Source organism: Pieris rapae, chromosome 5 (genome assembly GCF_905147795.1).
Source record: "Pieris rapae chromosome 5, ilPieRapa1.1, whole genome shotgun sequence".
Lineage (NCBI taxonomy): Eukaryota > Metazoa > Arthropoda > Insecta > Lepidoptera > Pieridae > Pieris > Pieris rapae.
Window position 1 is genome coordinate 5,199,722 of NC_059513.1, and position 27,129 is coordinate 5,226,850.

Genomic DNA, 27,129 nt, shown 5'->3' on the forward strand with positions numbered 1-27,129 from the left:
ATGAACAATCGCTCAGAAAATTTCGTACCGGGAGATGGACCGGTCTCGCAAAATAGGTATACATAGTTATAATAGTAAGTTATTCATCTGATCTGCCACAGGCTAGATGAACATGGATATTTCATATGCATTTACTACGTACTTCGCCACTCCGTCTTGCTCTTCAGGCGATTGATCACCCTGTGACGGACAAAGCCGAAGTTCGAGTCTCACAGAAGACGCCCTTGCGCTAGTCTCGGAAAAAACGCCCATTCAGATCCAGCTCGCCAAAACACACTAAGCTGAACTGTAAATGCCCCTAAGGCCAACAGCAAAAAAAATCATGCATGAAAATTCTATTGATTAGCCATTTGATATATATAATTTTTTAGGCCTAAGTAGAAATATAAAAATGTACTAGTAGGTTAGTGACTTATATATATTTTTAGTAATTTATTAAAGGGTGTAAATAAAACGAACAATTATTGTGAAAGCACCAGTCAATAATTTATTCACTAAAATTCCTTAGTATACATAAACTGATACCGGACTGCTGGCCTCCTAAAACCTTAGGTTTTATCAAAAAAGCGATTAAAAGATTTTTATTGCACCTGTGTCGGTAAAATATATTTAATAATTCAATTTAAAAACAAATACATACAAAGTTTACATAGAAATAATTAATGGTATTTATAGGAACTATGTAAATAAGTTATAATAACAAAACTTCAGTTAAATATGATAAAATTAACTTTTATTAATAATCCTTTAACATGTAAGACATTAACTATAAAATATACGTACAATAGATCCTAAGGTTTTACGCTCCATGATTGTGATTTGCCATGAGATTAAGAATTTAAAAAAAAATATTCCGTAAAAATAATAACAAATCAATAGAATTCAGATTTTTATATCAACTCTGGCATATCGTATAATCAAACAAAATCGTGTTTACATCTACCACAATACGAAATACAACAGAAAATTAATACTAAAGACATTCATTACTACGATTACAATGGAATTATCGAGATCAAAACGACTTATATACAAATTGGAATGTGTCGGTATGGATAGATTATATATACAAATATTCCTTTAGAATAATCTAAATATAACGCAAGACTGTCAAATTAGAATAATAGGAAACAATGACAGCTCTGTTTCGATGTTGACAAAATGTAACGCAAAATCATAAAATTGTGACACGACCACGAGTGGCAAAAACAACTTTTTATAAAAAAAAAAATTATGACTTTATGGATTATAATTATAATATCTTATATAGAGTATGGTGGGTAAATGGAAAATTGGTTTTATGGTATTATATTACCTTATTAATATGAATTATACCTAGTAAGTCTATGCAAACTTTATTGAGTGTAATCTCCAAAATGAGCAGAGCACTTATGAATCAACACTACAATGGTTACGTAATAATGAAACATGTAACTGTAATTAAGACGTGTTAATGGTCTTATTACGAAACTAATCTAACAGAATATGTTTATTTCATATATAGTTCTAGACCAATATTAAAGAAATAACTTCAATTGTTTTGTAGGTTTTCTAACCCAACAATTTTCGCACAGACTGTTAAGAATGAACTACTGTGGTCAGGGGCAAAGCGATCTATTGTGATTTGCTAGACATTAAGGTACACGTGACCCAAAACTCTTACGAGTTGCTTATGCTAACATTAATATCTCTATAAGTATAAAATAGACTTTTCTATTCTATTTATAATTTACTTGAGTATTACTAGATATGATGATTTAGAACTTATGAACGGCGATTGGTTACGAAATGAATGAGTGATTATATTTATTGTAAGAGCGCCTTGTGTGAAGGGAATGAAATGTGCGCTTGTAAAAATTAACCTAACGCCTGATAATTCTTTGGAAAACTTTTTTTTCGTTGCAATAATGTTAAGGTTTGGCCGAATAAATACTAAGTGATAATTTCGTATAAACATCAATTTCTATTAACTACATCTTATTAAGAAAGGAAATATAGAAAAATTTAAGCTTTTAAAAAGCCTAAATCAGTAGCAACTATTTACAAAGGGTTTAAAGTATAAAGAGATAAATTAATCGCTCGGACAATAGCGGTTGAGAATTTTATTTCCCAATTCTTTTAATTAGCAAGGGCTAAAGCACTAATTTTGTGATAAATGTATATTTAAATTGTAGCAATATTGAGTCCGTTTACAATAAGTTAGCTTCGTAATTGTGGTTCCGAATCTGACCGACAATATACTGTGATAGTGACTATCAGCCCTGAATAGTCAAATATACAGTGTCATAGGAATTACTTTGAGAGGCAAATGACGTCAGGCTATTGAAGCGTTAATACTGTTACACTTTTATCTTGAATACAACCTTAATATGTTCTATTTATATTCGCAATCAAATATAACAAATAATATGTATATAATATAAGTAAGGAATGTTCGTTATATATTTTGTTTAATGCTTTAACCCTTGAAGCGTTTCCTGAAAGAAACATATAAACATAGAGTTTTCCCAGATAAAGGCGCGTTTTAATAAAACTATTGTATCCAAACCTATAAGTTTGCCCACTAAAACAATTAAATAGTGAAGAATTTTATTTATAGCCCGCCCTTTACTCCTTAAGCTTGTGCCAGTCGGCGATCTGTCGGCGAGGTGCGGCCTGCACTTCGCGCCAGTGGTGCCGAGCGCTGCCTGTCCCGTTAGCCCCGAGTTCTACGCGACCGATCACCTGAGACAAATATTTATCAAATACACCTGCATCGAAACAGCTGTTACCTCAATGAAGGCAATTTATAATAGAGGCAGTAGACATTAAGACAAACATAAGAATTTTTACTGTCAAAGTAAAAATACAGTATAAACTCTTGTGCAAAATATTGTTTGCGTTATATATTTATAACCAAAAGGAAATAAATAATTGTTTATTTATTGCTTGTGATTTTTATTTTCCTCCTAAACAACTTCAATCTACAAGTCTGCTAATCTACTCTTTCCTAGACTATACACCACATAAATGGCAACTTTTATGTTTATTGAGGTAGATTTTATTAAAAATTACATATTTCTTCCACGACCAGTTCTTTAAATATGTGCATCAGTACACGGCCAGACTATTATGAAAATTAAACATTTTTTAAATAATATATTGAAAACAAAGTCAAATCTGAACCACATGAAAATTCAAAACAAATGTGTAAACGAAAAAAAATTAAGTCCAACAAAAGGTATATTATGAACAAAAGGGGAGGAAGCCTGTTTCATTTTTAAAAATATTTTGTTTGTAGTTAAACTTGCATAAATAATTGCTATTTGGTTTTGGTTTAGTTGACAAAGTGCTGTTAGACAAATTGATTATAAACTAAATCTTTAACAGTCTTCCAAGCACTGCAGTCGGTATGTATTTTCATTACCTCATTCTTAGTGACTCGGTCCCAATCCAACACAAGCAGTTCCAGCGAGACATGGTCCAATGTAGCGTTTGGTGCAGCGGGTACTTCGAACACAAACGACTCATTGAACACGGGGTTCAAGGTTCGCTTCTTCACGTGAGTCTTCTTCTTTGCGATGCGCTGTCCGTTGTATAGCAGATACATTTTTACGTATCTAGAATTTTTCAACATTATTTTTTTGAGAAATGTTTTTAAGTATTTCAATCGACTATTAATTACGTATTCCAGGATATATATAACATAAATCAGTGGCAGTACAACCTCTTTAGGTCTTGGCCTCAGATTTCTGAATTTGTTTCATGATCATTTTTAATCTAATAGGCAAGTAGGTGATCAGCCTCCAGTGCCTGACACACGTCGTCAACTTTTTGGGTCTAAGACATATCGGTTTCCTCACGATGTTTTCCTTCACCGTTCGAGCAAATAGAAAGTCCTTTGGTGCACAGCCGGGGTTCGACCTCAGGTATGAGAGTCGCACGCTGAAGCCACTAGGCCATCACGGCTAGGATATATATAGCATTTATTACAATGTGAGTTCCCCTTTTGAAACACATTTCTACTCTTTTAATTATTGGGGTGACATGCGTCTGTGTTTTGTTGAATTAATTTATAAATTTCAATATAATATAAATCAATCAAATCTCTTTAAAGTTATGGAAAACTAAAATGATTTGTAAAATATTACTCATTTATAACTAACTGTCGAAAGGTTAAACAAAAAAAATGCAACGTAAAAAATCTCTTTGAATACGATTGCTACGATCGAAAAGCACGCGATACGTACATTACGTACGTATATACGAATATATAAGGTAAGATATATTTAAATGCTGTTATTGAATGAACTTACGGATCAGCGAGCCCAGTGACGTCCATCTTGGGCAGATTGCGTGCCTTCAACAATACCACAGTGAGTCTTGCGGCGGCCGGTTGCCAGCACAGGGATACCAACACTTCGCCACGACCCACGCTTCGCATCTAAAATTTTAAATATATTACTGAAAACTTAATATAAAATAATTGTTACAGGAAACATTTCGCGGCGGTGCTAATTTACATCTAGAAGTTGTCGTATGCAATTTCGAGTTTAGTCAATATCGATGAGCCTTGATGTCGCAACATGAAATGAGTGATATTTAAGTATTTTGACTAATCGCTATCGCTATTAAGGGTTACAAATTAGCGACGACAGCTTTTCTGTTTATAGGTAGACCAACCGTTCGAGTCAACACGGTCAAAGTAAAAGAATATCACGACTGGAACACGAATGGAACAAATTTTTGATGAACCCAACACATTTATTATTTTAATAATAATGTTCGGTTTAGCATCAATTATAATAAACCACGGCAGCTAATCTTCCAACATTGAATCATATTATTTCTTACATAACTGGAGATATGTTTACAGACACAAAACACTCTCTATTCCAATGGCAACGGTGTCACGAATATAGGATAAACAACAAAAATTTATATAAATGATTTGCTACGGCTTTCATGTGTACAATTTGAATTTGTTAAAGAGTATATAATTAACGTTTTACTAAGGATTGAAGTCAATTTTATTAACAACACCAGTTCTATCTTAAAAATGTAATAAAAAAAAACAATTATTTCAGTTGTATTGAAGATCTACTTTATTTCGCGTTAAAAATATATATGTTACCTTAAGACTTCGAGGCTGGATCTCCCTGCACAGCGCCATAGCTTCACCACTCTGCAACTGGAGGGTGGATAATGGAGAGACCACTTCGCCTATTATCTCGTCACGGGAATATCTGGAAATCGATATTTAAGTATTCATCACAACTAAAATAAAATTCATATTGTGTTGTGTAATGTGACAAAGTAAAAGTTCTAGGAGTACTAAGTTTCGTACGCCATGTGAATATGTGTCTGTTTTGACATTTTTAAACCTAATGCCTGATAGGAATTGTGTTTTCCAGCATTGGAACCTCCTTTACCGTTATTTCTTTATAATATAGGCAACACATGCATCACAATTAGTTATTTATGGATAACAAATCATAACATCTGAAATATCCAACTTATATTAACTGTTTCCGATATAATTTATTAAGTATAAAATATATATTGTGTTATAGTCAACAGAATATAAATATAAGCCACACATAATATATAAAATACGAAAAAGCTAATGCCTGCAAATACAGGGGTCTAGGCTCTGAATATGAGTTTGTCCCATTCGGTGTCGAGACACTTGGTCCGTGGGGTCCTAGCGCATTAAAGCTTTTTAGGGAATTATCAAAAAGGTTAGTCGACATCACAGGAGAACGAAGAGCTGGCAGCTACCTCGCACTAAGAATTCGTCTTGCTTTTCAAAGGGGGAACGCTGCTAGTATCTTCGGAACGTTGCCTAAAGGGACTCCTTTTAATAATATTTTTTAATAATTAAATTTTAAGGTTAGTTACTTATTAGTTATATTTTTATGTATTATTTGTATTGAAAGTTATTAATTAAATTTTTAAGTCAAGGTGTAACAGGCCTTTAAAAAAATACGAAAAGTGAAAGAGTTCAATAAAGAACAATAAACGTGGGTATAATGTTGGTACCTGTCAAAGCTAAGAACAACAAAGTGCAAAGTAATTCCAGTGAGCTGATGCGGAGCGATTCCATAGAACGTGAAGTCCTCATCGTACACTGGACAACGGGTTTTGCGCACCACTCTGAAAACCATTAATTAAGTTCTAATAAAAAAAGACGTTAAAATTTCATATTAATTACATTCCAAACGGCGTTCCTATTGGCGTCAATTATATTGCCTGATGTTTTGGTGATATTTACATTGAATAAAACATTATTTTACTTATAGGCCTGGTAAAATTAGAACTAAATATACATTACTTATAAATAATACGTATATATATAATAAATATATAATACGAATAACATAAACTTTTTTATTATTGTACTATCTAGCTATTTATAAATCATTTTAAATTATATATCTATAATTAATATACAAAATTCTATTAGTAAACATATCTTGTAAATGAACTATATTCATGACCTGTTATTGAAAAAGGCTTACCTAGTTTTAACCTTGTGTTGTTTCTCAGGAAGGAGTTGTAGTTTGACATAGGGGTCGGGACCGGCCGGTTCACGACCTGGCAAGTTCTGGCAGGAAACCACTGACACCACCAAAGCACTCTTTACATTTTCATACCTGATACAAACATAATAACTATAAAACTGTCCGTGTGATTTTGTTATTCTAACAAGTGATAGTGTTATTTCATTTTAAGATCTTGATCTTGATCAGATTGTGTGAAATAAAGCCGATAGTAATTTAAACTACTTGTACTGATTAAAGACATACATTGTTTACATAAATAAGCATTTTTTATATATTTGAAAGAAATTTAGTTACTAGAGGCCTTATATGCTACTAGTACATAGAAACCTTATATAGATGGATCTACACACGTTATTAGTACTAACTACTTAAAATATACATGTTAAGTAAAGTTTAGTAATGTTTCCTTAAATCTGTAATTGATAGGAAAATCAATTTCGTAGGTTGTCCAATTTGCACAGTTCCTTAGACATATATTTTTAGTTAGTCTTCCAATATTCACCTGTTGATTTTAACTTATATTCAGATTAAGTCCTTATACTCTGATTAGTAAATAACATAATAATACTGTACCGTACTAATAAAAGGGTCTATACTAATGCGCTAATCTCGGGAGCTTTTAGTTCGATTTTATGTGTTAGTAATTTTCAAGCAGTTTGAGTATGTAACACGCTGTAACAAATCGGGCGAAACTTACAGGCTCAGCTAGTACTAAAGCGTCGTCATCCGAGTTGTATCGTAAATGGCTATAAAGAGTATTAATGACCCACAGGAAGGTCCATCGTAAACCGTGTTACGACCTCGACTTTGAACGTAATGATGATCGTGAAAACGTAAATAATTCTTTTATCTAACACTTCATTCATATATATTAGTAGATTACTAAATGATTTTTTTTTTTGATAATAAAGTTTATTTAAACATATTGTACATATAGTAATTTTGTTAAAGTAATTCGATATAGCGAGATACTTTTTTCAATATAGTAGTGCAGTAGTAGCAGTAGTGTTTTTAAAGCACAAATGTAAATTGTAGCCATATTGCTGTAATTGATATACATAGTTTGTTCTACCTAAGCTATTACTTTTTGCCACGGTACCTTTTATAAAAATTACAAAAATTAATACAAAATTAGTTTTTTTTTGTGTTGAATTGGTGAGCATTCTACGTATATCATTCATAAAATTACTGAACGCAAATTGGAATTAAACTTTAGCTGTTTCACCGGGTAACAGTGTAATTTAATTTAATTTAATTAATTTTACAATGTGCAATACAATATTACGTGGTTGAAAAAAAAGAACTTTCCTAAAATGCGTTAAAGATTAAACCTACGCAGTTCAATAAAAATCAATTAACGTTCTAATCGGAAATTTGATACGTCTGCCTGCACGTGTATTGAGGTGTGGGGTGGTAATATATTGATTTTACGTTAGCTCGACATATTAATAGATACTGGACGAAGAACTATACTGATGTTTGTTTTTTAAAAGTTGAATAAGGATAAAAATACATGTATATTTGATGTAGTTTATTTTATCACTTGATGAATAATCAGTATAAGAATCAAAATTTTGTTTAAAATTTAAAATACTTTACTTTTTAAATCTGTTTAATAATTATATATATAAATTATTGTTTCTTCAATCTTCGAAATGTACCCTTATATAACATGGTCTATATAATAGAATACATACCACAGCTTGAAGTGAAGATCTCCAAGTTTTCCATCATTGGTTTCAGGTTCCAGAGGTTTGATCTTCTCCGTGGCGTGGACATCCGCTAGTTCCTTGCTGAGGGGCGTCGGCTCATTCGGAGCAGTCGGAGTGTGAGGGGTCGTGGCTGCTGACGGCTATTGGACAATTAATCAATAGTTTATGAAATACATAACTCTGTATGTTACAAAAGGTCATAATTTGAGGTTAGGATAGCAATTTCTTATACATTATCATCATCTTATACTAAGGAAAAAATACCGATTCCTATACTTTATAAAAATCTAAAATATTTATATTTTTATATATATATATATATATATATATAGCACGACTATCTATACTATCTACGACTGCTAAAACGTATTCAAAAATTAAATAAATAAAATGTTTTACTAAATAAGTCTTACTACATAGACTCGTATGAATCAGAGATAAAATGTTTTAACAATTTTAAATAGAAATGTGTAACGTAAAATTATTTGTAATTAGATGATTTAATATACCGGGTTGGGTGTATGTGGACGTGGGGGAGATGTGGTTTGTGGTTGTGGCGGGGCAGCGGCGGTTGGCGAAGGCGACTTGCGTAGGTAGTGCGTAGCTGAGCCAGGCGATCGAACGGCTGTCGCACGACGAGGCGGCTGGAACACCAGCGCCTTGTCAGGGCCACGCTTTCCACCTACGAATACCATCGCATCACAATCCTATACTACCTATAATCAATCCTACCTAATACCCAGAACCGATGGCATTGACAACGAAATCAACAGCTCGGACTCCCAAAAAAAAACATGTTGCTACTTTATTAATAAACTTATAATTGAATTACAAAAACTACATCCGTAATCGATGGTAGATACGAATAGAATGCAAACATATTTTATTATATTAAAAGTAATGAAACACGTGATTTTCTGAAACAGTGGAACAATTCCTTAAAGCCGGCACGTTGACCAAGACACGTGCCGCAACATTAGAGATGTTCCTTAGGGAACATAGCCAATGAGCAATTTTCATTTGAAATAAGAATTTTTTGTTGATCATTGTTTTTGATTGGTTTTTAAAGTGTATTTGATGGTAACAAAAAACTTGTTAATGTGAAAGGATAATAAAATCTTTACTTAAAGACTGAATTATTTTATAATATATTTAAAATTATATAACTTGCCTTCAGAAAGCGCAATGTGAAGTGTACTTATATAATCCGCACGAATTAGATAATTAATGACAAAAATGATTTATTACCAAGTTTGTTAATCAAAGAGAAAGAAATAGCTTTCTTACCAAGTTTGTGAGCAAGCGATGACCTCCTCCGAGCCACCCAGCATGCGACGGCGGCTAAGATGACCGCTAACAAAGCTGCACCCACTATAAGAACCCAAAACGTTGCGCTGTGCCATTCGCCAGCTGAAACAATGAAAAAAATATGTATCGTCATAGTCGTAAAAAGCAGTCTAAAAATAGTTTAATTGCTAGCTAAGTGTTTACCCAATTCAAGGTATTAGAGACTTAGAGGGTAAAGTAAATACTGTTCCTTTTTCTACCCAACTCACTCTGTACTCGGACCTTCTGAAAAATATTTGTAGCGTAGATTTGCCTTTTATAAATGTACTATTATAACTTATATAAAAATGGTAAGCCTATTTGTATTAGAACCTCAAAAAGCAAAAACCTTTTGATGTAAATGAATGAATGAATGAATTTTTTGTGCATTATGAAACGTTTGTACATTACAAGGAAATCAAGCAAACTCTGATATCATCAAAGTCCTTTTCGAATTCTGTTTTACTGTTTTTTCTGATCTCAGCTATTTAGAACAGTATTTGAAATATTACTGGACATAATTTATGTAATAAAATTGTGAAAACATTTTATGTTCCTAATCAAAACTCAACTCAACATATTTTATACACCTATAAAATATAAGTCCTAACCATTAATCGGTTCGTTCTATGTTTCTAAGGCGACCTACATTTGCCCGAAATAACCCGAGGCACTGCAACATAAACGTAAATACAGCCTTCATTACCTGGAATGTCGCGAGACGGGTTTTATTAAACAAGGCAATGTCACGTCCTTTGAGTATCTGATGCCCTGGTACTCAGGGTCTATGTTAAGAATTCGATATTTTACGTTGTTCAAGTTCTTTGTATTATTATAGTTAGTTTATAGGTTAATAAAAAAACATTGATATGGGATTTTAAAATAAATATTTGATTTTTTTTACTACCACTACTATAACTTTTAGCTAGAAAACTGAAAAACACTAAAAGCAAATAAATTTTATCATAGTTTTCTTACAGAAATAGTTTTATTATTTATATCAAACAGTTTCATCTTGAAGTTTGCGAATCATTAAATTGAGTTATAAGGGTAAATTTTGTTAAAGGCTACGCTTGTAGTTCTTCCATACTATGTTAGAAAATAGGTACCACAGCGATAATTCGAAAAACTGACAATACTTAAGATTCCATCTGTTATGTAAATATTAATATTATTGATTTAGAAAAGCTGTCAAAATACAAAAAGGTATGGTTGAAATAATAATGTATCCAGTATAAAGAATTCAAAGTACTTGCGCCAGTGGCTTATCCCACACTAAAAATACGGACGGCTTGGAAACAAAGCCAAATGCGAAATAGGAACGAAATAGAATTCATAACCAAAATATTGGAGGCTTTGAGAATAAATAGGACTTTGAAAAGGTCGCACGAAATCGTCAGACTGCCATTGTTTAAGAATTTATCCCGGGCTTTGCCAAGTCATAATTTATGCCTACTTCTACATTTGAGCCACAACTTTGTGATATATAATACATAAATCGTACCCTAGTCTGTGAATAATTAACTAACAGATTATAAAATCAGGCTCACAGACAAGATAAACAAGGTAAATAATTATATATTCATCTTGGTTATAAATAGTATACGTATACTAAAAAGTATTGCTCTATTTGTTTAAAAAAAGAATCTTTCTCCTTTTTTGGTAAGTTCCTTCCTTCCTATATTAAAGTTATTTTAAATTAACTTACCACAAAGTCTCTTGTGTATCATGTACGATGTCAAAGGCAAGAACAAAGCACCTACTTAGGAAAAATATCTGTGGTGTTACAGTACAAAACAATGTAACAAAATATCGCATAATGACGTCCTTTGTTGGAAAGAATAAAGGCTTATTAAAGATTACTCTTATGTGCGTAGTCTGCCGTAGGTGATGTCTACAAAGTCAGATATCGTAGCATTATGTGAAGAATTTCAATTTTTTGCAGCGACTAGCACACGAAACGCAAATTACAAAATTAGATAATTAAAAAATAAATATATTTTTTATACTTCTAATATTAGTCAATTAAAAATATATACATCTAAAATAGATAGAATAAATATTCATAATTTTTATAACTGTATAAGTAATACTAAACTATTAAGTGTTACTTAACCAATTTTTTACTACTAATTTGATATATATTTACATAGTTGAATAACATCTGTTAAGTACTTGACTAATTAATAATAACTACGATGACATAATGTAATATTGTTTATTTAAACTTTATTGAATTGTTTATTTAAAGCACAGTATTAAAATAAAACTAAAGAAAGGTCAACCGTTTCTTATATGTCAATATAGTTTATATATCAATAATAAGGCATTGAAATCCAATTAGCCGCGATTACTTTCATTAGTTTTTAGAACGTTGCTGAGTTGCTAATTAGCTGTTATATTATATAAGAATGGTTTCGTCAGAACTGTTTCGAAATGAAGCCTATTGTGAGTGGAATTTGCCAGGGGTTTATATGCTTTGTGGATACACTAGGTGAAGGTGTAGAATATGATTATTAATCATAGCTAGGGAATAATTGTTGAATATTGTTATATATAATAATCATATGTTTTACTTTCGAATACATTTGAGACTGAACTCAACGGAATTTGTCTATAAGACAGTAAACAAATAAGAACCTAATTGTAAAATCTCTCAGTAATGTGATTGATGGGTTGCTAGATTAAAGTACTAAGGAGTGTGTTAGATGTCCTGTCGGCTGCAACAAGACGACTTGAAATCGATAAGACTGCGGCCGATAAATTATTCTTTAGTCAGTGACCCCTTTTAACCAGCTCTATACTTCAAGGAGCTGTAATATTAATAAGTTTGAAACTCTTGCAGCAAAAGCTTTATAAAGTCTTCAGAATTCAAAACGAAATAACAATCTTATATTTCTAGGAATAACCTCAAACTTTAGCTAAGTTTAACAATCCTAAGAATTCTGTTTATGTGCTTACTGGTATTCAATTTAATACCAATGAAACCTAAATAGTTTATATAATATGGAAATATATTCTACGTAATCAAGCCAAAACAAAAATCAACACCAGGGATACTGGGTAAAAGTTTTATTAGCAAAGTTAACTGCAATTTGTTTTAAGATATTGGACCTGCGTCACAAAATCAATTCCACTTCGAGGCCCTTCTGAGAATAATGTAATAAGTTATAGCCTCCCACGCGACCCTAATGTTGAAAAGGATGAAGGATGGATAAACATAACTTTTCCTAGACGACTCTATGAGAGACTTTCATAAGATGCGTGATATAAAACTCTTTAAAATTCAGGAAATAGGAAATTAGTTACTTTTTCTCTATTTCTTTTTTTGTTACTGCGTAGGGCAGTTAATGAACATCGTCAAAGATATTTTAACACTTATAAATAAAATGTTAAAATAGAGAGAGAGTAAACTGAGATATAATGATAGATCTGGATGATAATATTATCCATTGCTACAAACTCTATGTATATGAAATTTTTTCCAAGGCGTTACGCAAAGGCATAAATAATGTGGTTTAAAAACAGATACCATCTATTTTTTGACTTAGTTAGTAATTCCATCACATTTTAAAGTAACGGGTAATATCATGGCAATAAGCTCTGATATAACTTTCTATGTACTTATGGACTCCCATTTTAGTAAAAAAATAAACAAATAGTCACTTTTTATCCAAGTGCCCGTTTTAAGTTATGAAAATAAGTTTTCCTGTAACCACTCAGTCCCGTGTTTTATCCCACTTGTCTCTTGTTTATGACGGGACACGTGAGAGATATTAGGGACGCACTTTATTTGACTTAAATAGCACTAGAGTTGAGTTAAAGTATGGAGAAGGGTTTTACTGTTTTTATACTAAAAAGAAAAAATATCAAGCGGCCGTTAATTAATCGAAGTTTAAAGGTTTAATAAATTGCAATTTAAAACGTTACATGTCGGAGAATTTGATATGGAAATAAGTATAAAAAATATTTGATAAATTTGACAAATCATGGGTCCACCTGAAAACATTTTTTTTCATCCATTAAACAATAATCAAATCAAATCAATAAACAATTGTTAATACAGTTCGAACCTTTGGACTTCATTTATAACTCACCACTGATCGAAGCGTAGTAATATTATGTATAGATAATTGTAATGAATGATGAACATGTTACTTAAAACTAAAGAACTGAATTATGTCTAGACGAATCTCTAATGATATCAAAATAGTTTAGAAGCGTGTCGGTCTATTAATAGCTTTACTGGAGACTGTTTGACCTCTGGTTGGCTCTTCCAGAATCTTCAAACCTACCATTTGTTTAAAAACAATTTTATAGTATTATGTAATATATTGCGTAACTTAAAACTTGTGAATTTAATTTATGTTATATTAAACGGTTTTATAAGGTTGGTGAGAACCCGTAATGCCATATCGAGTAATGCAACTGATAAAACTCATCAACAAAAAAATAATGAATATATAAAACCCTGTATTTTTAAAAGAAAATAAATTACACTTATTTCTAATTAGTTTGCAAGAACCCCTCAACAGGCCTCTCTCCCAACAATAAGGATCTATATTATAACTCTGCCATGGGCAAACTGCTTGCAGCTAAAGTTACTACAATATGTCCTGCCCATCTGCATTAAAGTTTTAGAGTATAATTAATATCGGTAGCTTTAGCAAAACTTTTTATCTTTGTGTATCTTATTTTATTGATTTGTCTAATTTTGAGCTTTTTTCGTTCTAGAAACCTGTTGAAAAGTTCTTATTTCTCTTTTAAAATTGTCTGTATTTTACTAAGTCTAAATATTGTATTATGAAATTATTGTTCTCCTTAGTAAATTGGCTCCCCTACTAAATACAAGTGAAGCCATCCCAAAATCAAGTAATAATATTTAAAAAAAAAGAAGTTTCTTTAATTAAATGGATTACTCAATCGGGGAAACCCAACAAATGCAAAAAGTCTGACGAACTACGTTATAACTTCCGATTAGATTTTTATTTAACTTATGGAATAAAATACCCTTTGTCACTTATTTGGCGATTGTCAAACTGAAATCTAGAAGGGTCTAGACTGTACTATTGAGAACGTAAGTAAACATTATCGTTTAATTGGAAAAACACTTATAAAACTTTCAAAGGATAAATAGTGTACAGTTTTCACAAATAACGCGATAAATAATATCATTACACACGAAAGCGGTCGTCTAATGAAATTAATAATCACACATTAATCTTAGCCGAAAATTAGTCTAATAACAGCTGTATAAACGATTAATTAAACCACATTGTGATGAGTGATTAAATTTTTAATTAGTGTCAGAATATATTATTTAATATTAATATGAAGTCAAAGCTTAATCAATTGTGATTAAACTTTGACTTCACAAAAAATATTTTAAATGCGTAGGTACCTACTTTAATAAATTGTTTAACCTTTTTTTAACCGAGCCGGTTGAGCTATATATCTAAACCAGTAAACAGATAGTTTCAATATTACTAACATTATAAGAATATAACATACATTCAATAAACCAAAAAGATGACGATTGAAAACTATCAGTAATTAGCCAACATTTAAAGGGTATACAATCGCTGAATTTATCTTTGTAAGAAAAACGTAAAACAACATTAAATTTTACAATTGATAAATTTTTAGAAACGTAAAAGGTAAAAGAGATATTATAAGAATAGCTTTTCGAGAACTTAGTGAAACTCTTGAAACATAATAATAATGATGATAATAAATATATAGTCTCTGCTTTGTAATCTGTTTTAATTATACCATTCCAATATAGTATGGCGAATTTAAAATATTTTTACATTTTGCAGAATGGCGCCAAAATGTACTCTAGCATTAGCGGACTTTACCACACCTTAGCCAAATGGGAACTTGATTATATTAGCTAATATAAAATAGGACGGGACCTCCTCATTGATAAAAACTTTTTTAATACAGAAAAATAAAATGATGTTTTGTAATAACGATGATTGATGTACCTATGAAAATATTATGTTGTACATATCTATTTAAAAACGTTTATAAATAGTTAATAATTCGATATGATTCTAAGGGTTACCTTAGAAATTTGTAATTCATTACATTTATTTTGATTTGGATTCATTAATTATAGAACTCAATTTCTTGAAAAAAACGAAAAATTACGCATTTATTTCCTTAATACGGTTTTTCAACCACCATGCTTAAACATTTCAACATTTTCAGAATTTTAATTTTATAGTTGTTAATAATAGTAAGTAGTTCTGAAACTTGAACTTTAGTTCTGAATGTAATAACTACACGCCTGCAAGTCATTTCAGACTATTAAACAATTTACTGTACAGCGGTGCTAAACTTATTCAGGCCGTCTAATGATACACATAGCAATTAAATTATTAATTCAAATCAACATACAAAATTACAAGATATAAAGTGTTTATAGAAAGGAGAAGAAGAAATAAATAGTTAAAAGTAAAGAAGTTAGTTGCTCCATGCCTTCCAATTAAATAATTTTAGAGAGTGTGAGAGAGGGAGAAAGTGACAAACTTGACTAAAAGAAAAAAATATTTCTTATGTTCTGTGAGCTTTATGTACATTTTGACCTACTCCACATTCATAATCAGGGATTCATTTTCTTTAAGGTTCCGTAACCCTTGTTTAAAAGGAAAACCTTGTAACTACAATACAGAGTACTCCTCGGATTGTAGCCTTTTCTAGTAAGAATGTTTATTGTTTAATGTTTATTGTTTTAAAACAGTCCTTCTAAATTCAATAAGACGGAAAATGAAAATCGTTTAAAATTAAGACGTATTTATATATAACTGTGGTTTAAAAACTATATTTTTCTGTATCACTAAAGACAATTACGGAAAAAATGAAACGATACCTATATGTATTTGTCAAACAGTAGTTAAATGACCCGAATTTATGAGTTTCTGACGAATACATGTATCCAATAATATAAGAAATGTTTGTTTTATTGTATGGCGACAAATAAACGACATATGTACTAGATGACGTACCTTGAATACTTACTTGTTTAGATGCCAAGCTAAACTTGACATTATCAATAAAAATCATGTAACATGACATTGGTAAAACCCTACAAGTTTGTTGATACACAGGTCAGCGGTCAAGTAAGGCAAGGTATTCGATCCAAGTTCTATCTTATTAATATTCTAGACATTTCTAAAATGAATTCTCTCTCCTTTCTGTGGTTTGAAATATCCTCAGGCGTATTTGTTGATAAACTAACTTTTGCGACTTTGTTCAAATTTATATCTAATAAAAATGTATATAAGACCTGATTGGATAATAGATAGATGAATAATGATTTTTTTTTTAATTTTAAATGTATACTTAAAAAATCAGAATGTCTATATTAAAGTGTTTAAAAAAACTATAGTTATCTTACTTTCTTGCTTAAGTGAAACGATGGCAATTCATTTGCATATTACAAGCGCAAAAATATAAAGCCAGTAAAGAGGCCTTACATAAATGAGGTTTTTGTAAAATAAGCTTATCATATAAAATACAGAGCGAGCGTAAAATTTAAAGAGCTTGCTCAAAAGCTCGTTACGGAAAAGTTTTTATCCTACTTCAATCCTCAAGCAAATGTGACTCAGAAATATTGACGGTATAGTTATATATATATATAAAAGAGGCAGGATTAAAAAAGTATAAATATGAACAATGTTATTTAGTCTTCTATAAAGGTTTAAAAACTTGACGTTTCACATTCTTTACCCACAGACCACAGTTGTCAAGGAAGTGATAAACCATGTTTTTAATTCAATCCATTCCTTCGTTGAAATGTGTTAAAAAATAAATGTGTTGTATGTTAACTAATTTAAGTATAGGTATCCTTCTTGGTTACCATTACATGTTCTTAAGAAACGCAAAACAGTTTATTGATTAGTGTAAGACGATATATTCATGCATATGCTTCATGCATATAAAATGATATATCTATCACAGATATATTATAGATATCTTCATGCATATTGTACTAAGAGAATGACGAGTAGATTTATAACTAATTAACTGAAAAACACTGAACCTGTTAAAAAAAATTTTCAGCATTATAAAGCTCTATTATTTCATGGGCTATAAGAATTTCAACATATAAAAAATACATTTTCGTCGTGTGATAAGGTCACGAATTATAAAATATATAAAGGGATGGATGTTATGTTGTATATATGTGTTTTCAATAAAATTGTTGTAATAAAATTATCAAGCCTAGAAATTATTTTCGATTTTAAAAGTAAAATTTTTCGTTACTTCGTTACTATCGTAATGAATATCGATTTCCCAATGAGTCATATTATAGGCTTCCTGAACTTAAGTCTTAAATTACACTTAAGACTATGCAAAGGTCTGCTACATTTTCAATACTTCAAACATATTAAAAAAATTCAATATTTTAGCTTTATCTCTTTAAATTGTATTCGTTTTACTATTAATCTCTACATAATAAAGTACGTCTATGTTTTTGTCAAATCCACTGTTCTAATTTATAATTGATAAAGCAAGAATTAACGTTAAATTATATTATAACATGAATTTTATAAAATAACTGAAGCGAAATTTTACCAGATTATAAAAGTATAGACTATAAAAAGTTTTAAATTTACTAACTGCGTAGAAATTTGTAATCAGTCAAGACTGATACAAATCTTCTTTCATTAAATGTCTAGTTTTTAATAACAAATCTCTCGAGTGGTAATTTTTATCCTTATTATATGACACCTCATTTACATACATATTGATCTGCTTAGCAATATACTATACTACATAGTCAAACTGCGCGTAACATTAGGTATATCAATTTATTACTAGTATTATAACTGTATATATTTTAATATACTTTCTTAATATTAAGCACGGTAAAGTGACTATCTTACTCTAAAGTTACTCGAAGTAGCTACGTATTACGTATCTTTCTTAAATTATTACTTACAGGATTCTATGGGTGTAATGTCAGGGCCCTCAGCAGCCAAAATCTTCATGGTTATGGCGCCTGGTAAGACACTACTTGACACCGACACCTTGAATACTTTAAGCAACGGATAACAAGAAAAATATTCCTCTGTGATACGCGAAAATAACTGCGACCCAACAGGCTGTTATTGCACTATTGATTATGGAAGCGTAGGGTAGACGCACGCGTACTAGCCTCTGGATGACGCATGCGTCTCTATAATGGTGTTGCCAGCCCAAAGTAGGGTAAAAAAAAAGGGTAAAAGTAGGGTAATATACTCAAAATTATCTATTAATTAATAAGCTAGATGTTGCTCTTTATAACACAATATTTCTTGTTTGAGGTCTTTTAAGTTGTGTCGTTTAAAGAAAAAAATACAACTAGAATCTTACAGTACTTATTATTATTTTTAAGTATTCACCACGTAGCCACTACAATACACTTTTCCATTCGCTCAAACCTTTTATTATAACAGTTATTCCAATCTAAAGTGGGGCTTCATCTGCGAACTGGAACCTGTCATTACGAAGACTTTTATTAATTTTAGGAAACGTAAAGAAATTGTCAATTGAAAAAAAATCATATGTATAACATGAGTCTATGCTTAAGAAAAAAAACTGTTACCGTTGACGTACAATATTGACGTACGTACAAATATTTAAAAAAAAATATTAAGTTAATTGTAGAATTGCTCATGAACCTAGCCAAAGATATTGTAAAATTATGTTTAGATTTAAATCTACTTCAATTAATATTGGCAACCCTGATGAAGCGGATTTACGTCATACTTTGATATGTCAAAAAACGAATCCGCTTCACAACGCGCGCTTTTCATGAAGTCTTCATTACAATGGCGATTTAAACAGGTTTATACTTAGTTTCTTTTATAGCAATCCCGCATCATCAATAACTAATATAGAGTTCTTGATACAATATAATTGTTTAAATATAATAAAGTAATTCCTACTTGTACTGCTGAATCAATGATTAATAAAAATGCGATTAAGTAGATGTTACAAATAATTTTATTGAAAATCGTAAATAAATTTACATAAATTAATAAATTAGATCACGTGTAGTGTTGGTGCGCTGTTTTGTTTAGTATCCAGCCAACTCGGCGAAAGTGGAGTCCATCTCATCAGCCAGGCTCTTGTATCTGTCCTTGTTGATGCCGAGCTCGTCTGAGAAATATATAAAATATAAGATACGAGACAGAGATATTTTTAATCAGCATTTCACTAGATCTGAAAATGTACAAGAAATGTTTTTGTCCAAATCCTGAAAATTTCGAACACTTTTTCTGGGTTATAATTTTAATAATTCACTCAGATAGATAGATAGATGTTCATCTAACATTATGATGTAAATTCTGTAACAAGCTGAAGTAAAGAAAGATTTAATATTAATATTGTTAAAATTTATTATTGTAAAGTATATTTAAAGATTTTTTCTTAATTTATGAAAATGCAATTTTATAGTTTATTTATAATTTAAATTACGATATTAAAGGATTGAGTACCTTAGAAGCATTGATCCACCTCGGTAGCAGCAAAGCATAAGACATTAGTTACAACACAAAAAGCAGGTTTACAAATGAAATATCTCATAGGAATGTCATTGTAACGAAAATAATTGTATGACAATCCTATAAAATTTGAAAAGGTTAAGATTAAGGAACATAGTCTAAGCGTTAGAATGAAGATTCAAAAAAGTGGAAAAGTTATGTATGACAATTTACGACGACACTGTCGACGACTTCCCGGGTACTAAAAATCGAACATTCAGGTAGAAATTTTGATATGGGTCTATACTAATGGTGACAGTGGTTCTATGTGGACGGTACTGTCTTAAACTAAATGCTAAGGGAAGTTAGTATCCTGTCAGCTCTGCGAATGTTCCGTCCAGGTCATCGCATATCGCCTTGTATTTCTCCTTCTCGCTGAACAAAGAGTCTGCAAAATGTTATTAAACAGCGTTTGAAGAGCTTTGAAAGGTGAAGAATTATTTATGAAGACGCACCGTAGCTTTAAATATTATAGCTGCTGGTACGTCATCATTGCAAGAATAGTTTTTATTTGTTATAGTTTTCACTCGATGTTAGATTTTTTAAAGATTTGTTTATAAGAATGATTTAAGAATTTATTCCGTAGATTTTATTTGTAATTTTGTTTTAGTTTGATTGTAAATACCTTCGAGCCTGTCGACCTCCTTCTGCAGTTTCTTGACAGTCTTTTCGGCGTATTCAGCACGAGCCTCAGCCTCCTTGAGCTTGATGGTGAGGGTCTTCAATTGTTTTTTGAATTCTTCTACACGCTGGTTGGCCTTCTCTTCTGAGACCTCTAGTGATTTAAGGGAGTTACCTACGACCTGTTGGAGTTGTTATGTAATTTAGCAAGTATATTCTTTCCTTTAATCGATATTGTAAATCTTTATACTTTTTTAGATATTAAAAATAATAATCTAATCCATCTCACTTGAAAAATGTGCTATGATCTATTAGTCGTAAACAAGTAGTAACTTTATTTATTACATTAAGTGCTCTTTTCTCGGATCCGAGTGGAGCGGGGTTATATTAGTAGTGGTGCCGCCCACTCGGATCCGTGCGAACGTCCCGTTCATTTTTGTAAACCTTTGCCAACCCTAGCTCTCGGGTCCTTATTGTATTTGACACCCAATGTGCTGTATGCCGACCACTCGGAACCAAAAAAAATTTTTTTTTATAAATAATAACATACATTCATACATATTTTCAAACATTCACATTTACTTAATCAAAATTCGCCATAAAAAGTTTTGATTTCCGGCTATTACTTTTTATCAATTAATTAAGCATTGAATGTTTAAATAATATACCTTTAATTCTTCTTCAAGTTCAGAGATTTTGGCGTCACCAGACTTAACACGGTCCTCAGCTACTTCCAGCTCGTCTTCAACGAAGGCCAGTTTACGGGATACCTAGAATTTCAAGTATACTATAGTAATATACTTATGTAGAAGACAATTATGTTGTATGTCAAAATGAAACCACTAAATAAGTTGAAAAACCTAGGAAGTAGAAGAACCTAAAGTAACGATGATGATTATTCCTATCTGATTGGTTGTATTGAGAAAGTTTAGACATGGATATTGGATCCAGGTTAAGTTTTCAGGGAATGGGGTCATACATGATGTGTGGTACCAGGTGCTGGTCTTACTTTCGTTTGTTACAATTGCATCAGTGACAACGACTATGAATTTTCCAAGATTCCTAAATTTTACTCATTTGTATTTTTAATTACTTAAATATTTAAGACTGAATTTGACCAGAAAGACTGATTCTAATCCTAAACATATTATGTTGATATTTTTTTGATTTTATTTTTAGTTTATCATTCAAAGATTTTGTTTTATTATTTCCCCCTAATTTTAATTTATATTATTATAAATTAAATTTTTACTGTTAAACCAAAAAAAAATATATCATGTCGAGTTAACGATGTAAACATGGTTTGGCTAGAATATTTGAGAACTCAATTGCCCCATACTCCTTCTCAACTTACCTAACGTTGAGCTTACTTGATTAACTGTAGCTCTTGAGTTCGACTTGATAGAAATAAAGTACTATGACACTTTTGTAAAGGGATATTTTTGTATCTTATTGACATACAGAAAAACCATTAATGCTCATTAAGGAGCTCAAGAACCGCTCAAGTGAAAAGTTACTTTTGTAGCCTCACCCTACCCTATATTTAGACTAAATTCATTTCAAAGAAAATATTTAGGGTCTGTTTCACAATGTATAAATAAAGTGCCAAATAGCTATGCAACACATAAATTATTCGAAAGATAAAAGTTCCAAATAAGATACTTGGCATTTCATGACAAATAGCGCTATCTGACATTCGTGAAACATAAAAATACTGTTTATCCTACCAATAAGTAATAAATAGCTTATTTGAAACTTATCCGGACATTGTGAAACAGACCCTTAGTGATAAAAGATATTTATTGTAAGGTTAGAAAATAGCCCTGAGATTCTTTCTGGTTACCTCATCAGATTTGCCGTCAGCGTCTTCAGCTAAGAGACGGGCCTCCTTCAGCTGGTTGGTAAGTTGGTCCATACGCTCCTCGTCCTGCTGTGATCTGTTCTCCAATACTTTGCACATACTGCAATGTAAATGTATTATTATTATTACTATTTAAAGTAAAAGTAAAATGAGTGATTTTTGCACTCTGGTGATTAAAACTTATTTTAATCTAAATTTACTACTTCAATACGACAAAAGAATCAACCCATTTTGGCGTATGTCTAAATTCCTATTAATACTAAATAAGAATCTTTTAAGGTTATATAGACGGCCTTCGTTGTAGTCTTTGTTTTAATAAGCAGTGTTGTAAGTTTTGTGTGAGTCCACGCATTATTTTTACCTTATTGACCTACATTAGAGTCATAATATGATTCTAGGCGTGTTCAAAAAACATGGTACATTTTTATTACAAAATGAATAATAGAACTCACCGGTTGTTCTCATCAGCGGACTGCTGTGCTTCTAACAGTTTCTGTTGGGCAGTGCCAGACCTCTCCTCTGACTTCTCCAGGTCCTCCTCAATCTGTTGTACCTTCCTGTTGAGGGATGCCACCTCCGCCTCGGTCGCGGTAAGCTGCTTTTCCTTCTCTTCAAGGTCCTTGTTAGCCTGCTCTAATTTGTTCTTGTTGAGGGACAGGTCCTCTTCTACTTGGGTGAGCTTCTTTTGAAGTTCACGGACTTCCTCGTTAACCTAGGGTGAGGAGAAACTGTTAATATTAGTAAAACTGACAGGCAACTGCCTTATAAGACGTCCTGATGGACAGAAAAACTATGTGCAGTTTATGTTTCCACCACATTATTGTAAACTATTTTTTTCTAATTATTTATACAATAAATATTGTTTGTAAGATTCCACCCGGTTCTTGTTATAATCCAATAATCTGGAAACTTCACTTAAACCTACCTTTTCGGCGCGGAGGTTAGCGTCCCTAGCCTGCTGTTCGCAGGTGTCTGCCTTGTCCATGGCATTGTCCTTCTCCAGCTTCATCGCCTGCATCTTCTTCTTGATCGCGTCCATGGTGGCTGTTTTGTATTTTTACGGTCAGGGGAAAAAGGTAAGTACGCCAGTTACAGACCTGAAACGGAGGGAATATTGTAAGATAGAATTGTTCTTCATAGTTAAATGTATTTTGTGTGTCGCTTCTCCATAATCTACGAAATTCGGCGCTTGGTCAATATTGTTACGAATTTGATATAATACGAATTGTGCGTTTTATACAAAATAATATTTTACTTAAAAAATATTCTGGGGAAACATTAGATACTTCGGGAGCTTTAGAAAAATTAGAAACGTTTGAGTTGAAAATAACTCAACAACCTATAAGGTTAACGGTAAAATGTATTTTCTTTTTAATATGCGTAGTTTTCTTCTACACGAAACGTCTACGTAGTTAACTAATATTTAAAGAAAAATCTTAAAAGTTTCTAGTTCATACGATCGTAGGAGTGGATTTAATTTTATCTATTTGTTCACAGTTGGCTGCGATCCAAACGGCCACATGCAGAACTGCAGATTTAATAGTCTAGTGTTGATTTTATCGTACATTTTAGATATTACCACATTTCAAGTTTTTCAATCTTATATACTTTTAGGCTAAGATTTAAAGATACGAAGTGCTAATATAAGTGGGAAGTCATATTTCCATACATATAGTACATCCCGAACGGTGCCGAAATTTCGAATGTAAAACTAATATCTACGATGTGCAGACTCAAAATCCCGTATAAACGTTTTCAATTTAGTAAAAGAAACTATGTTTGTGTTTAAAGATAGAAGAATTTATGTAGAAAGAAAGTACCTCAAAACATCAATCATCTAAGAGACATGGAAATTCAATTGTAAATTTATTATCTTGTACTTCATCATGTAGATCAATGTAAATCTCTATATTCAGTTATAGTTGATATTACATTATTATTTTTCTATATAAATAACGATAATGACACAAAAAGATAATTCTTCACTGATCCTTAATAGGATTTGTAAACGTCAGACTATACTACCATTACCAAGCCTAGATTAGATATTAGATAGAGAGCCTTTATACTTTTTGACAGTTTTTACTATATATATTGAACTGAGCTTAAAGTACCCATAAATAGTTTTATTAACGTTGCTTATATTTTATACCTATACTACCCAATTGAATTGTTTAAGAGGCCACTAAAGTATAGACGTTCAAAAATCAAATTATTATATGCTAATAGTGATCTAAAGTTAAACAAAAGTTTCTTGGTACGTACTAGTTTTTACAGTTGGTAATAAAGTACTACTAACTTTCAATTGGAGTATTTGCATCAACGACGGTTGTCAAGTAACATTACTTCAATGAAATTGTTTAAATATCTTGGCTCGACTTCTGAACAACCGTTTAAATTACAAATTAAATATAACTTTTCGAACGTAATACCCATTAAACCGCTGAAAAACGCCTGGAAACTGCGAAAATAACAGTTGGATGACGCGGAGTTATTTTTGGCATAAGATTACCGATTTTTGCTAGCTAAGACATTGGGCGTAAGATAATTTTTGAAGATGAGTTGAGATGATAATTATGTGATATCTCTCCGTCAAGAAACGTTTTATATAGGGTTGGGGAAGAAATGTATGTGTCCCAATTTGAACGATTCAAGGTCATATTTCTGGCAGCTGTATTAAAGGATATATTTTACCACAAATATGTACATATATATATATATATATATATATATTAATTATAAAACATTGTAACAGTAGAACTAAAAAAATGTATTACAAGAGTGACAGCAATTTTATAAGATTATAGTATTTTTTTATATAATTTGTTATCTATATGGTAGCTAAGTTTTTATGAATACTAAGAAAGGTCATTACAATGAGGTTATTTTTAAAAACTCTTCATTACCGTCGTATCCACTTAACATTGAAAACTGTTTGGTGTGTAAATTGATAATGTAAATTAAAGTCCTCCACTTAATAAAAATCAGTAACAAATAACGTCAGTGAAAACTACAAAATTCTAACTGCAGTGTGATAAAAACAAAAAATATCACCTGATCCGTCCTAAATAAGCGAGAAAATGTGTTACGTTAAAGATTACGAGGCCAGTTTCCCCATATCGCTAAATAAATACATTCGCCACAAATAGGTCGACGTCGCGCACTATTTTCAGTAAGACGCCCGCGCATTGTAATCCGAGAAGCGACACTCTCACATATCTTAACACTAATCGTGGATACGCCACTGCACTGCACTTTCACCCTAACTCCTGAGATCCTGTGTCCTGGGTTGTGGGATCAAGTCGTCCTGTGGGTATCCACGGCTTGGGACTCACCTACGGGCGGTTAACACGGCGGAGCGGCACGCACTAAGCGTTGCCCGCCCTACAGACCAATCCGCCGCCCGCCCAGCTATTTTCGGTGCCAAAAATTCAGGATTCCGATCCGCGAGACAAGCTACATCATGTATGGATGCTTGGATATCGGATTTATTGCAATAAACGTGCAGTCTACATCGGAAGTCACTGTATACATGAGTGTTTCATATTTATTTAAAAACCTTTAAATAAAATTCAGTTGACTGAGTTTCCTTTTTTATGCAATTTAGTATGCAAAAATATACCTACTATAGCATAAACACATTTCATTAATAAAGCAAAAATCTTACAAGCGGTAATATTTTACATATTTTCATAGGTAATAAAATTTTTAAGTAGAATGAGAATATATTAGAAATAAACATTTCAAACTACAATAACATTTATTTGAATAGAGAATGTAACAAATTAAAATGAAACGCATGAAAATCGTTCGTTACCTAGCAAATATTTAATAAAATATAATTCCTACAAACAAAAAAAAATGCGTTTTAAGTAGGTAAAAAGTTTAATAATTCTAAATTAAATGTATCTTTGCGTAGAGCTACTGTCTACTGTCTATTTATAGTAGCCATTGAGATCATCGGTCTTTCATGTAGTTAGCACTAAATAAAGAATACAAAACAAACTTTTGAACTTCATCTCATTATTTATAACTGCTCGACATCAGATTACATTTGTATTCATATTTGTATTATTTATTTTTTAAACAGGAAGCGCACGTGTGGATACATCTATTTAGTGTTTAGTCACTTGGTTGAGTTTAAAAGCTAGTAAAACTCCAATGTATAAGGAAAAACTACTTTATACACTTATACGTATACTGCACCTCACTAGGTGTAGCCCTGTATTGTGAATCCTGGCAAGGACTGTTACTGTATTATCTAACGTTACAGGCTTGCCAACTACCGCTGTGCCATAGTGCGTAGCGCACGATGTAATTACATGGGGATTATAATAGATGAGCTTGATAAGCAGAAACTTCCTAAAACAGGCTAGGCATGAGAAGGCAGATTATCATAAGTAGAGACATTAAAAACAACATGGAAGAAAATTTAAAAAAAGTTTTAAACATATTTTGGGACTCTTATAATATATCTCAATCGTATAGAAATTGCAGTTTGGAATTATAATTCTTTCTAATAATTTACG

At 31.6% G+C, this 27,129-nt stretch overlaps 2 protein-coding genes across 4 annotated transcripts; both read right to left on the reverse strand.

Moving 5' to 3' along the window:
* Positions 1 to 461: 461 nt before the first annotated feature.
* On the reverse strand, positions 462 to 18,719 carry LOC111003215 (synaptotagmin-4). Its single transcript, XM_022273613.2, has 10 exons — positions 18,534 to 18,719; positions 9,545 to 9,667; positions 8,767 to 8,939; positions 8,243 to 8,397; positions 6,501 to 6,635; positions 6,022 to 6,135; positions 5,114 to 5,225; positions 4,296 to 4,423; positions 3,407 to 3,599; positions 462 to 2,724 (listed from the first exon to the last, which is right to left on the reverse strand). Exons 1-10 carry the CDS (start codon positions 18,580 to 18,582, stop codon positions 2,608 to 2,610), a joined length of 1,299 nt encoding a protein of 432 aa, XP_022129305.1. The 5' UTR covers positions 18,583 to 18,719; the 3' UTR covers positions 462 to 2,607.
* An 842-nt stretch (positions 18,720 to 19,561) lies between these two features.
* Positions 19,562 to 26,066, reverse strand: LOC111003185 (tropomyosin-1). Of its 3 annotated transcripts, XR_002600575.2 has the most exons (8): positions 25,936 to 26,066; positions 23,526 to 23,697; positions 23,053 to 23,312; positions 22,583 to 22,700; positions 21,408 to 21,509; positions 20,744 to 20,921; positions 20,074 to 20,506; positions 19,562 to 19,735 (listed from the first exon to the last, which is right to left on the reverse strand). XR_002600575.2 is itself a non-coding variant. In XM_022273580.2 (7 exons), the coding sequence occupies exons 2-7, from the start codon at positions 23,637 to 23,639 to the stop codon at positions 19,653 to 19,655; spliced, it is 855 nt and encodes a 284-aa protein (XP_022129272.1). In that variant the 5' UTR covers positions 23,640 to 23,697; positions 25,936 to 26,066; the 3' UTR covers positions 19,562 to 19,652. The 3 variants fall into 3 exon arrangements, 2 of the variants coding, with proteins under 2 accessions (XP_022129272.1, XP_022129273.1); XM_022273580.2 differs by lacking the exon at positions 20,074 to 20,506; XM_022273581.2 differs by lacking the exons at positions 20,074 to 20,506; positions 25,936 to 26,066 and adding an exon at positions 25,655 to 25,676.
* Between the last annotated feature and the right edge of the window lie 1,063 nt (positions 26,067 to 27,129).

Coding starts and splice junctions, on each gene's coding strand:
- LOC111003215 (XM_022273613.2), bottom strand. CDS start 18,582: ATGAAGATTTTGGCTGCTGAGGGCCCTGACATTACACCCATAGAATCC. Junction 8,940..9,544: donor ATCGCTTGCTCACAAACTTG/GTAAGAAAGCTA, acceptor TGGTATTCGTAG/GTGGAAAGCGTGGCCCTGAC. Junction 6,636..8,242: donor GATCTTCACTTCAAGCTGTG/GTATGTATTCTA, acceptor TGTTTGTATCAG/GTATGAAAATGTAAAGAGTG.
- LOC111003185 (XM_022273580.2), bottom strand. CDS start 23,639: ATGGACGCGATCAAGAAGAAGATGCAGGCGATGAAGCTGGAGAAGGAC. Junction 20,922..21,407: donor AACTTGAAGAAGAATTAAAG/GTATATTATTTA, acceptor CAACTCCAACAG/GTCGTAGGTAACTCCCTTAA. Junction 19,736..20,743: donor GGAGGTCGACAGGCTCGAAG/GTATTTACAATC, acceptor TATATTTCTCAG/ACGAGCTCGGCATCAACAAG.